Source organism: Haliaeetus leucocephalus, unplaced genomic scaffold (genome assembly GCF_000737465.1).
Source record: "Haliaeetus leucocephalus isolate CR32 unplaced genomic scaffold, Haliaeetus_leucocephalus-4.0 Scaffold587, whole genome shotgun sequence".
Classification (NCBI taxonomy): Eukaryota; Metazoa; Chordata; class Aves; order Accipitriformes; family Accipitridae; genus Haliaeetus; species Haliaeetus leucocephalus.
This window is the reverse complement of record NW_010973023.1, coordinates 3,089,566-3,103,019: the sequence shown is the minus strand read 5'-3', so window position 1 is coordinate 3,103,019 and position 13,454 is coordinate 3,089,566. Positions and strand designations below refer to the sequence as shown.

General features: G+C 38.2%; 1 protein-coding gene across 1 annotated transcript in view; it reads left to right on the top strand.

Annotated features, from left to right (window-relative positions):
• NETO1 (neuropilin (NRP) and tolloid (TLL)-like 1) overlaps positions 1–13,454 on the top strand; it is an 85,392-nt gene that overhangs the window by 17,754 nt on the left and 54,184 nt on the right. Inside the window, exons 3-4 of the mRNA XM_010578001.1 lie at positions 3,203–3,256; positions 4,874–5,011. Of these exons, the coding sequence (XP_010576303.1) occupies positions 3,203–3,256; positions 4,874–5,011 (192 nt within the window). The remainder of the gene's footprint in view (positions 1–3,202; positions 3,257–4,873; positions 5,012–13,454) is intronic.

Here is a 13,454-nt window from a genome sequence, read left to right as displayed (position 1 = left end):
GGGGGCGGCCGGAGCCGGCGCGGATCCCGGAGGGCTGCGGGGCGGGGGCGGCCCCCTCGGGCGAAATCCTCCGGGAGAGCAGCGGGGAGGCACGGGGACGTAACAATTGTTAGTCGGAGACCCCCCGGGGGGCGTCAGGCCCCCCCCTCTCCCGCCTCAGTTTTGCAGAGGGTCCACTCTCCTGAAGGGGTTTGCGTGGCCACAGTTCCTCCCAGCACCTGTCTCTGCGCCCGCACCTGTAAAATAGGAGCGCTATGGCCAGGTATTGCTTGTCCGACAACTCTCCGCTCGGGCTAAGCCATGTCTATGCCAAATCGCAGCCTCCAAAAAGCTGCCTGGCCGAGGGATAAATCTCTTAATGTACAGCTTGCAATGGAAAAATGCACAGATCCCAAAAGATGCAAAGATGCGTAATCAGAGCGGCACTAGAAAGCATGATTATAATTACACCCGTGATTAGGAGGGAAAGGGGGAGGAGGAAGGCAGAGAGAATGCAACAAGAAATTGGGTGGAAACTTCTCTAAAATAATTCCCAAACCCAGATAATCACACTACTGTTGCCGTACTGTCAAAGCTTCCCAAGCGACAGTTTTTGACAAGTGAAGATTGCATGAGTGGTCTCTTTGGGGTCTTTTTTTTGGTTCTTTTTTCCTCTGTGAGAGGCACTGTTCTTTTCCTATGGCTTGAGAAAGAAAAAGGCAAGGGGTCATAGAATAAAATGGACCACCTTGACTGCTTAAGTAAAAAATATTGTATTATCTTTTCCCATAAAGCCCACAATTTTAATTACTTTCTAGCTATATACAGATTTTGGTGATGCTGGTGTTAATGCCACCGAATGAAGAAGCTTTCTCTTTTTTCGAAATACGGGAGGAGTATTTCACTTCAGCTATCCAAATGTTAGATGTGATACCTCCAGAAAAAACTTAGCCTTTTAGTCTCTTCTTGTCTATTATGTTTTATGATCAAGATTATTTTGATTCCTTATTAATAATCAATACTGACACGATGATATGTAAGTATAGCTCCCTGCTTTGGAATAACATAGCTCTGCGACTTGGAAGCATCCTTTCTAGCGGTTACAGCTGGAATTGAAAAGATCTGTGTTTTTTCTGTCATCTTGGTAATAATATCTCTGTGACTTGAACCAACTCTCTGTACTTCTCTGAACTTCAATTTTTTTCTACATAGAAAAGGAGGGGAGAGCTAATAGGTAAAGGCGCTTGAAATGAACCTGTAAGAATCAGGCATGAATAGTTATTAATTGCCTAAGAAGAAACATTTCTCACATGGGGTTTGTTTGGCTGTTGTGCGTCCTATTCTAGCTTCCATAAATCTGTGGGCAGAAAGAACGCCGGCAGCTGGCTCCATATTCTAACACCAATCCACCTTACACTATTGAGAAATTAGGTTTTGACTGGTGAGGATTACAGGCATAGATGCAGTATGTTCACTGCATGAAACCCAGCTAACGTAAATGAGCAACTTGGTAAATGAGCGAATCCTGCATTGCCTTTAGATTCTGACACCGCTGGCGGGCAGGGTCCCAGCTAGCATGTATTGCCAGAATCCATCCCCGAGGAGAGTAAGGGCATGAATGGTTGGGTAGTATTCAGATCCAAGCAGAAGATGTAATGTTCTCACTGAATGCCCATGACACAGAAGAGTTTTAAACTACCGGCTCTGCCAACATCCGTCTCTGTTAGCTGAGGGATTCAAAAAGACACAGGGGCTGTGAGCCTGACCAAGAAATAACGAATATGCTGCCAAGCCTTCATTCTCCCAGAACTTCAGCCTTTCCCTGCTTAATAAGGTAGCCATCATCCATGCCTCAAACCCTCTGTCACACCGGAAGGGTCAAAGGCATAGAAATTGAGATCTCAGTGCCATCAGAATACTGGAAATATGGAGATTGGCTTCCTTCAGGGTAAAAATTGCACACAATTTGCAGTATAAAAGCTGAAAATGATGAGAGCACCATCTTTGAAAGGATCATTTACGTAGCTAGTTACTAGCCCATGATGACTTCTGGTGTCTCTTGGGGATAAGAAGAGGAAAGTATGCCATTCAATTACGTTTGTTAAAGACCACAGGTCCATCAGTTCCTCATCATAGTCAACAATACGAATGGCAGCTGATCAATCCAAAATGCTCAGAATAAACACACAACACATCCCCACTTGAGTGCAGTCTGGGCATTATTTCCGTGTTTAACGCCAAACCAGCTGGGGTCAAAACCCCGAGCGCTCCAAGAACTGACGGATCTGTTCTCTTATGCTTTTTCTATCCCACTTTCTCCAATAGCCAAAGAAGATATGGGTGATGACAAGAAAATGCTATCATCAGTGCATGATTTCTTCATCAGGTAGCTAGCTAGTCACTTTGATCTTCCAAAGGACTCTCATTATGACTGGCCTAAGTGTTTGCCCCTTAGCCTTTTCTAGTTAAAATCTTATATTCGGAAACTCCCAGGAACTCAGGAGTTATCTCCAGGTTGAAGTCCATCTCAGAAAGGTCACATTTGTTCCCCAGAGGCATAGCTGTCCTATCATGGTGGGAATAGGAGATTTCTATTTGTAAAATGGGCTGCAGATTCACTGCAGCACAAAGCAACACCCTCTCGACAAGTCAAACAAACTAGATCAATGAGACTGTTAAGCACACACAATAATTTACTTCACTGGGGATTTGCAAATGCTTTGATAGATGTGAAGAACCCAGCCCCTCACTTCTTTCATACTCCCAGTCCTCATTTTCAAATTTTGTTATGCCATAGCGAGAGACATTAGTGAGTCCAGTGGCACTGAAACTTAGCAGGCCTTTGTCTCTCTCTGTTAAAAGCAGCCACTTTTCTATCACTGGCCCAAGCTACAATTATATAAATAAATATTGGTAACATGTTTTTCTCTAGTATTAAAAAAAGAAAAGAAATAGGAGGGAAACATCAGTGCCTGGGGATTTTGTTTTAAACCCAAAAGATCTCCTCTTTATTTGGATACATTTATGAAGATAAACACCTACAAGGACAGATCACAAAGAAACTTGTTTATACAAAATGTAAAATTTAAAGATGCAAGTAAACATGAAACATTTTTCTCACAGTAATTCTATTTAATTTGTATTCTTCTAAGATAGATGTTTACAATTGATTTGATCGCAGGCACTATCACGCTGTGATATCTAATGCATATTTCTCTTTCAGTTGTAGCAAGTCTAATCATCCTACATTTGTCTGGGGCAACCAAAAAAGGAACAGGTATGTAAATGTCAGACATTTTTTTCAGACATTATATTAGAGTCCCAAGTATGGATTTGAGTTGTTAGTTTAGTTCTTGAAATTTTTAGTAGTTCGCCTACTTCCGGTGTCTGTCCTTTGTTCATTTGTTCTGGGTATTAGTGTGCCTGTACACACACAAAAATGCAGTGGTGGGTTTTTTTAGCAAGTTAGTGACCTGATCCGCAGCTAGATGTAACTGAAGACTCAGCCTGACTCTAACCGAAGACTGTGAAGAGTCCCCACTTTCAGACTGGGAAGTCCAGTTTGGGCACTGAGCTATCAACACTTAAGATCTTTTTGCTTGTTAAATTAGAAGTTGCTTGTTGAAGTAGAATTCGAAATCTGAAATTGGGTATCATGGGTGCATTTGTGCAGGGTGGGGATACAAAGAGGGTCTTAAATGCCCTGGGTGCTAAGTGCGGTGAGAGCCGAGCAGGGCGAGCTGCTGAGCACAGTGTGTGTCTGAACTCCTTTGGGTCTGAATGCTCAGTCCCTGCGGGCCTGAATTCACTTCAGGAAGTTAGGATCCGTGTCCTACTCAGACCAGGAAGAAAGAGAAACCCTTGCAGAGCATAAGGCGGATCTCAGGTGGTTAAAATCATCCTTGGAAGGTGCCTGTCTCCCTCCATGGATCGTAAGAGGGAGCCTCAAACAACTCGGCTCTACACATCAGAGGCTGAAGTTAGATGGGACACCCCATTCAGAGCAAAACTCGGGAGTCCTCTTTGGACACCTGCGTGAGGTCTAGGACCTACTGTCCATCATTTTAATACCAGCCTAGGTATTTTTCCCTACGAAGAACCCATCTTATTTTAGCCTACTTGTTAAAGCACGATGCCCAGGAAGTGATCCTTCACCTTCTTCAGCCTGAACAGACTCAAACCTCTGTCTCCAGGCTCTCTGCCAACGTGCAGAAAGGAGTGCAAGAGTTTCAGGCTAGGAAGAAAACCAAGAAGAAGGTCTGACTCTGCTCTCCGATGATTCACCTAGGAGGAGGAGAGCTCTGGGCTGTGATTCCTGGTCCCAGAGCTATTTATTAGTTTTACAGCAAACAGCAAGATAAAAATAATCTACAAACCAGAATCCAGGAATTCCCCCGTTTATCTCTGTCCGGTGAATATAGAGTCAAGCTGCTGTGAATTTCAAACCATGTGTATATTCTATCATAATTCTGTGGGTTTTTTTCTTGATTTTGCAGCTCTGATGTCTTTCTGTATTACAGCACATAGCTTGCTGATAACAGCGCATGCTTGAGCCTTTTGAGGTACACAAGTGGGAAACTCATGTCGCCCATTTCTTGAGCATGTGCTTTTCCTACAAGGTTATTATTTAAAAAGCTATATAAATATGTCTTCCCCTAGACATCCAAGCCTCTTCTCTGCTTTGAAAAAATGATTTGAGTAAGAATTACATGTTTGTACCCCTAAAGAACAGCCTTGTTTTCCCCCAGGTCCATGATCATACTCTTAGTCTCAGCAGAAAAAAGCTGAGGCCACTGACAGAAGGTGCTGTTTTATTCTGTAAGAGTTCTAAGTGTCATAGGGACATAATAATTTGTGAGCTAATTATATAATGCTTAATGTGATCATTTCACAGAAAAGCAAACTACTTCCGAAGGACAGAAACCAGTGCAGTGTGGAACTTGGACAAAATATGCAGAAGGAGGCATCTTCACTTCTCCCAATTACCCCAACAAGTATCCTCCTGACAGAGAATGTGTCTACATTATAGAAGGTGACCAGTAGAAGAATCTTTATATACTATCATCAACTGTATAAAAAAAAAAGTGTTTTATTTTATTATATGTGAAGAGTAGGTAAAGCCTATATGATCATGATAAATCTTTTCAAGACACAAGATTTAGCAAAGATATTTTTCTTTTTTTTCGTAAAAAATTTAAAAATTTTGTAGAGCATACCAAGAAATACTGGAAAATACTTCATTTATGTCCTGACATCACTCATAAATTAGTTCAGGTGGTAAGTATGCATGAGTCACTTAGTAATAAACACAGTATAATTTATTTCAGGATATTCAGAAAACAAATAGAACCTAAAATGCTGTAACATGACAGAAGAAAGAATATTTTGAAATGAATAAAAAAAATGAACACAGGAAATGAAAATGCTTTTGACTTTCCTATAGATATTTTAAACTTATCATAACTGAATCAGGGATGACAAGCATAGCTAGGCAAAGTACAGTAAAGACAGTCATACAGAAAATATCCATATAGTGAGTGTAAAAATTATTTTCCATCCAATTCTTCATAAGAAATGAAAATAAATGAAAAACAAAGCAAAACAAAACAATAGCAGAAAAGAATAAACATTAACACCAAACAGCTGTAAGACATGGTTTTTAAAGAGTAGACAGTTGCAGGTATGGAGGTGATGTGAAAAAGGCTAGAGGTGTATTACAAGCAAGTTATGCTGTTTCTTTTCATCAGTCTTAGCACAACAGATGTTGAAAGGATTGTTGTAAAAATGAATCTGTGGAAAGTAATAGAGATTAGATACTGTCAGAGCTTAGTCGCAGAAAAGATGAATCAGGTACAGAATGGTAAGTCATTGGAACTAAGAAAATTCATTCATGAGTTGTGAATACATGCAGAATACAACACTCACGCTTGTTCTATGCATGCTTGGTTGGATAGAATTATTAACTACAAATGATTGAGCCAGGAATTATAGAAATATTTATTTTCCTAAGGATGCAGGTAGTATCAAGAGAGATTTCTAAAGGTGTATAGCTGATTCAAGTTAAATTAGCTGCTTTAGAACTCCCCACAAGGCCCTTTTAGAAAACAGTCTGTCTCTCCAAATCTAGTGCTGAGTTACTAAAAGAAATATATTTCATAAAAACCTTCCAGGGAAATGATGGATAGTAAATGTTGTGTTTATTGTTTAGGAAAAAAAAATCACAGCAAAATGACTGGGATCTCTGAATTCCACTTTAGTGCTAGGTAACCTGACAGAAGTCAGAAGTAAAGTGATTATAAACCATGGAGTCAAACAGGCCCTTTAAAGAAAATTTATGCTTGTCCAGTCTTCCCACTTAAGTCCAAAATTTAAGCAGATGTATGGTAAACATTTAAGTTCTTTCATAGTTTAGCAATTGATTTAAAATGAAAATTTAAAAAAGATAAATATATACCTTCGATATGTACTACTTAGCCTTATATTTTTTGTTACACTTATGTTGCTAGATCCAGGTCTTTTTGCATATATTGATCAAATTATTTTTCTAACATTCCTGTGAGGCTGGGAAGAAGCAAGCCTGTTTTACCTTCAGGGATCTGAAACATAGAGATGCGTTTTATCATTAAAGAAAAAGAGTGTGGGGGAAAAAAAAAAAAAAGACCATTTTTGTAAACCCTAGTCCAGTATCTCAGGCCATAAGGTGTTCCTCCTCTTAGTAAGAAGGTGCCTGAAAGCCTTTGACTGTAAAGACCTTTGTCTTTATTATAGTAATTAGGTACTTATAAAAATATAGTTAAGAAGCTGAAAGGTGGCAAAATATGCTGTTGAAATAACCTGATTTAGAGTAGCTCAAATTGGAAATGCCTAAGAACAATTTAGGAAGGAAAGCTTTAATCAACCAGCTTCTATGAAGAAGATGAAATTCCATGTTGACAAGTTTGGAGCAATGTATAGTAAAAAGAGTAATCTGAGCTCAACAGACATCTTGTTATATTTTATGGGAAACGTCAATCTGGCAAAAACCAGTTGCACGTAATTTCTTACAACACTGATATTTTCTGCTTCCTGTCCAGCCATAATCAACAGTTTGGATTGCAACTGGTATTTAAAACCTGTGTTAATAGCAGCTCTCTCAGTATATAATTTGATGAGAACCATGCATATTGCACAACATTTTCAGCTCTGATCTCCCCATGTCTATCTTCTAAAAAGATCAGGAATAGTCATTTCTGAAAGATGTCACAAAAATAAACAGAGGTGTAGTAAGATGTGTGAGCAATGATATTTTAAAAAGTGGCAGTTTTCAAAAGAGGCAAAAGGAGCAACACTGAAGGACAACAAAATTATTTTGTAATTACAGTCAATTATTTGTCCATATTCTTTTTACAACATGTAAAAATGGCAGGAGATTATAAAGAAGGCTAGCAAGTAAAAACTTTTCCCCATATCTTTTATATTCCATGGAACTCATTGGCATAAGATATTGAAGTTAAAGGATTGCAAAACAAAAGGATTAATTATTTTACTAATAGCAATATCTTTGAGGTCAGATAACAATTTATGGAGTGGCCAATCCTTGCTAATCCAGGATATAAACATCCATTCATTTTTAGAGTAAGACAGAAAACATCTCCATATGCATCTTATTCCTATATTTAGTATTGAGATTCCAATATGCTTCAAATAGCTTCTGGTTGCTGTTGAATACCAAATGCCAAACTAGGTGGACTGTCGATATGACCACTATAGCATTCCCACATTGCTGTCTCCCCTTTGTAAGTCTTAGAGAGTTCAGCATACCGGGACTGTATATACCGTACTGACAGCTGTATGACATGAGTTTAAATACACATATGAATCACCAGGTTCCTTCCTGCCTGCTTGGTTTCATTTCTTCATTTTTTGCTATCGAACACAATCTAGGGCAAATTCTGATGGCTTCCCCCAAACACATTTCCTACTGACTTTAGCGGTCTTGACTGAGGACTCGAGCATGTAGTGTGTTGTAATAAAATTGAATTTCATCTCGATACAATTTTTTCCCCCACGTTGTAGCTCATCTTAAATGTATGCAAGCCTTTTATCATTTCAAAATTACTTTGGTGAAGTAAAGGAGCTGGCAAAAATTGCCATGATCATAGACTGTGAGTTTCTAAAAGAGAAGAGGATTTCTGACTGCAGAAGCTTCTATCCTAGCAGTCAAAGGCGTAAGCAGATCAAACAGCTAGAAGTTTCCTTTTCTCTTCCTTTTTTTTTTCTTTTCTTCTATTTTAGTAGTAATGATAATTAACTATTGGAACAACTAGAAATTTTAAAGTTCAGATTGGATGCCTTTCTAAAAGAAATCCTTTAGGTCATCCAGAAGTCATGGACTCGGTACAAAAATTATTATGCTGTAGAGGAGCTTCTGGTGAATCCCATCTGCCTTTCAAAATGCATTGAGAATTTGTTCTTTTTTTTTTCTTTCAGTCTTATTGGGCATATAAAAAACGTAGGAAATAGCTGAGTGTACACATTAAATTCCCTGTTGGGCTCAATTTCACCCTTGTTTTGCATATTCATGACTCTAACCTGGCAAAATTCAAAGCTGCCTGGAAAAAACGCAGCAGTGGCAGCATTAGCCTTTGCCAGACTGCAGAAAATTTGGCATGTGTGCTCCAAAGGGAAATTTGCACAGGAGATTTTGTAGGAGCAAAGGCTTTTGTTTGTGTTAAAAATATTTAGGGAGTGGGATAGTCATACTTTACATAATATATCTTAAGAAAACATTTAGAAATCCTGGAAGTGAAATACATGTAAGATTTTATCCATTCTTCAGTTTTTAATAACTAAATGCTTATTTATAAATGTAAGTATGGACTAGAATTGCTTTACGGAGATATGAAATAAATCTTCCACTTTGTATGTTTGTGGACATTTAGAGTTAGCTTTCGTGAAGGTCCTCCACGATTTCACTAAAGACCATTAAACTCTTTAAGCCTAGATATTTCACAGGTGTTAGAAAATGGTCACGTATCACTGTACAAAAAACCTCTGCTCAAAGGCCTTTTGTATTTCGCAGTGATTTTTGTGTTCAAAATGTTTTCATCAAAACAAGGAAAGAATCTTCTTTTAAAAGGAGGATATAGGTGGCTTTCTTATTGATAATAGCTGGACAACCAGAAAGACCAAGGATTATAGAAAACTATTAGTACAGTAGCAGCTCAGATAGATGGGGGTAGGTGTTGAGTTCAATGTCTCATTTCCATGCAGTCTGGTAAATTGAAACAGATTTTTCGCTTAACTTCAGCTGTCAGCTACACAGACTTAGAGGCTGATCAGAATTAAAACCTTAACTGTGTGGTTTTGCTGCAACTGTTCTACTGCAAGTTGGAACCCAATGCCTTTTTTTTCATTCAATCTAAAATCTCAAGACAGCACTGGTGTAAGATAATTAGATGAAAAATATGACAAGACATGCAAGCATTAAGTAGTCTTTCCATGGTATTAAACATTTTTGAAGAAACAAAATTGGAAGCTAAATATGGAAGATTTCTGAGATTTGAAGTAAAATCATTTTATGAGACAGCTTTGGTATATTTAATTTGGACTTGACAACAACTTTTCCTGACATCGTAGCTGCAGAAGTTGTTCTGAAGATGTGTAATGGGCTTTACCTGTGAATAAGAGAAATGACCGCTCCATCTTTTCTTTTCTGATTAGACGGCCAGATTCCAATCCAGTCTGGAAGAATTGCATATTCTGGGCTTTTTGTTTGGTTGGTTTGGTTTGGTTTTCTGTAGCTATACATACCTTATTATTAGTCATTATTCTGGACTTGTTCTTACTGTGTTTCTGTAGGTTTTACTGTGACCACATTTGCACACGCTTTGTTGCAAAAGCTGTGGCACAAGATGCGTAATTATACAATACCTGCTTGTTTTAGCTTGCATTTGGCAAAGAAACCCTTTGCTAAAGCCAGAGTGTAAGTCTGAAATGATACCTTTTTCACTGAAAGTAAGTCAAAGTTGGGAATTTGAATTGTGTGTTTTCATCCCTTACGGTCATTTCCAGGAAGATTTGAATAATTTTGTTTCTTAGGTAGATCATTGCAAACAAAGCATTTAACATTTAACTCAAAATATTGTACAAGATGAAGCACAGAGGTGCGTTTAAAAGCACATGATGAAAAGGTGCATGGATGTGTGTATAGCAGCCCTTCCTCCCTTTGCCCAACCTTTTGTGATTACCACAGTTCTCACGGTCACAGAAACACCAAGTGTTGCATTCCTCGGGAGAGTTAGGAGAAAGGACCTCATCCTGTTTGGACTAGCTTGCAGAGCAGGCTAGGACAAGGGCAGTACCTATACTAATACCTAAAACAGGTCAGATGTTCGCTGGCCTTAAGGCACTATCACACACGTGCGGATTAACTCCTTTCACCTCCCCAGTCAAGAGAAGGGATACAAACTGTTTGCGGTGAATGGTCCTTGACTGATGCGAACCACCACATCGTGCCTAAGAACTGGTTTTGTCAGTTCTGCCTGGCATGGCCAACATGATGCCAGCAGGTGATTTTAACATTTAAGGAGTGTAAATGGTCAGTGGTTCAGCCCCCAGACTCATTCCCCGGCGTTGTTTTATTTAGCAGTGGAGAAAGGCTGCTAATGAATAGTCGATGCTCCAAAGTGGAGCAGCCTCTACACATGGGAGCTTTGGGGCAAAGTAGAAACTCTTTCTTGAGCACTCCTTGAGCTGCTGTGATTCTCTCCAATCCTCTAGCAAGAACTGAGCTTCACTAGGAAAAGCCTCGTCTTGACTTTGTTGAAAAATAAATAAAAGCAGAGAAAACTATAGCAATATTCTGATTGTAAAACTAGTTTGCAATGTGAGATTCAGAGAGCCACATGGAGGGTGTGGAAATTGTGCAGTTTTTTCTCAGGCCATGCTTTCACCGAGTCAATAGATCTCATGCGTAACTCTGTAGGCCTGATTCCCTTTTACCGACAAAGACTCCTTTTATAGTACCATGAAGCTATAATTGACTTTAGGGCTCCTTTTTAACACCAAAAAACCATATCAAATGACTGAGCTACAACTCAAAGGGGGCCTCATGCCCATTTTTATCATCTGCCACATGAGTCTTGGATTCAGAGAAGACCTGTTAAGGGTTTAACTATAGGCCAGCACTTATAAGCCTCATTTTGGTATGAAATAGAGTAGTGAAGGCCTAACACAGGAAGTTTATGAAGGACAAATATATTACATTAACGGCGTAAGCCATTTTTGAAGCAGGTATCTCTGTTGACGTGGAAAGCAGAGCAGCTGTACACTGTGGTATGATGCTGTCTGACACTAACGCTCCTAGCAGAATTCATCTTCATATCTAGTTTGCAACATTAAAACATTACAATAAAGCTTTAGGTAGGTTAATAGCATAATAATTGAATAGTGAGTATGTAAGATTTTCAAGCCTTGATGAGCATTCTTAAGATTACCTAAAGCATTGTCAGGATGGAGTTTCTGACACCTGACTCTGCAGTCCCTAGGTGAATGAAGAGTAGTTCTCAACAAATCTCCTTAAATAGAATAACAGCATACAAAATATGATCCCAGATTGAAAGGTGCTGATTATTCTCTTCTGCACTAGTAATGCTTAGTTACGTTTAAGTCAATATTTGTTATAAATATGTGAAGTCAAGTGTAGAAACATCTGAATAAAATTAATCAATGATGTCTTCCGGTTATTCACTCTTTTACTATAATCTAAAAGATCTACTTTGGTCTTCAAACCTCACCAAAGGTAGTGTTAATAAGAACTTCTTCACAAGCTTTATTATCTGATTTTAATTTTATAAGGTTTTTTTCATACTTTCCAAGTAATTTCATTTCCATAATCTGTGAATTTGGTGCAATTATATGTAAAGTTTTAGGTTTTGATTTTGCTATTGAATTTGTATGGGGACAAAGATCACAAATTTCCTGTGAGTTGGTATAAATAACAACAAGCCAATAGTAAATACTTCCCTAAATGTGAATTTCTTCAAATTGAGAACAGTAGATAAGGTTTCTTTCTTATGTTAAATTAAATATTTCAGTAAATACCAATCACCCAATTACATTAACTTTGAAAGTAAAGCTATTAAAATAATCTTTCTTCTCAAATAACGTGTTTTATTAACTTCTTCAATGCGTCTTATAAAATGAGGCTGTATTTACTTACAGGAAATAGTTGTAAATGGGTTCTGACTGTATGCTCTTATGTAATAATTATAAGATTTACCTACTGTCATCTTATTTAGTTCATTTTAAATAGTCTCCCTTGTTATGTGAGTAATGAGCTCGTCCCAAAAGCTTCAATTTAAAACATTTTGAAATACATACAAGATCTAGGTTCTGGTCACACTGGTAGTTTTCCTGTTATTCCTGAGGAAAGAAATGGAAGGATACTGACTGCTGCGGTGGCAGCAGTTTCCATGTCAAGCTTATGCGCTTACCTTGGAGTTTGATCTTGCATGTCTTCATGTGAAAAGAATGGTAACTCTGGCAAAGCTCAGAGCAATTTCAACCTCTTCTAATATGTGTGAAGTGTAGGACATGATCCCATGAGAGGCACAGCAGGCAGTGACACAACAAACCCTTGTCTTAGCAGAAGGCTTTGTCTGCAAAAGGCTATATCGCACCATGATCTAGATGCTGAAGGCATACATTTTTTGCTATGGACAGGATTAAGCATAGGAACAGCACACCCCAGGGATGCTGCATCTGTTAAAATTTGTAGACAGAACCATGATTTTTTTTTCTCCTTTTAAGAAAATACTGTAGTTCAACCAGTAACTATTCTGCTTCATTCAGGAGATGCCAGGGAACATTTCTTTTAGAGATCATTCTGACTGCCACTAGCCTTAGTATTTATGAATAAAGATGGGTTTTATGTCTAATTAAGTGACCACTATAAAGTTTCTTGAAGGTTTTCAGTAGAATATTGTTTGCTCTTTAGTTAGATGTTAGTTTTGCTTCATTGTTATCTAGTTTCTTAAGTGAGAATTCACTACACTTGTCCTTATGTTTCAAATGAGAATAAGTAATTCTGAGTATAAGCAATTACACTCAAGCTTGTCATTGACTGCAATACATATAGGAGCAGAATTCTTCCTTCTTACTATAGCACAGTTCTGATCAGTTTTTCCTTCATCTTTGTCAGCATTACGTAAAAAGGTGTTCTGATTAACATTTCCCTCCCCAAATATAAGAAAACATTGGTTTTCCACTGCATAAGTTTCTTAGAAAGATTTTGTGTTTGAACCAATTGTTCCTAAACTGTATTTTCTTTTACATCACAGATATCTCTCTTAGTTCTGTTAAGAACTGCTGTCATGAGCACTTTTTTAGAGGTAAAGAATAGACAAGTAAGCTGATGGTATAAATTCTATAAAAACATAGATGTACTAATTTTCAGACAAGTTTTTAAGCAAAATGCTAAGATGCATACAAAA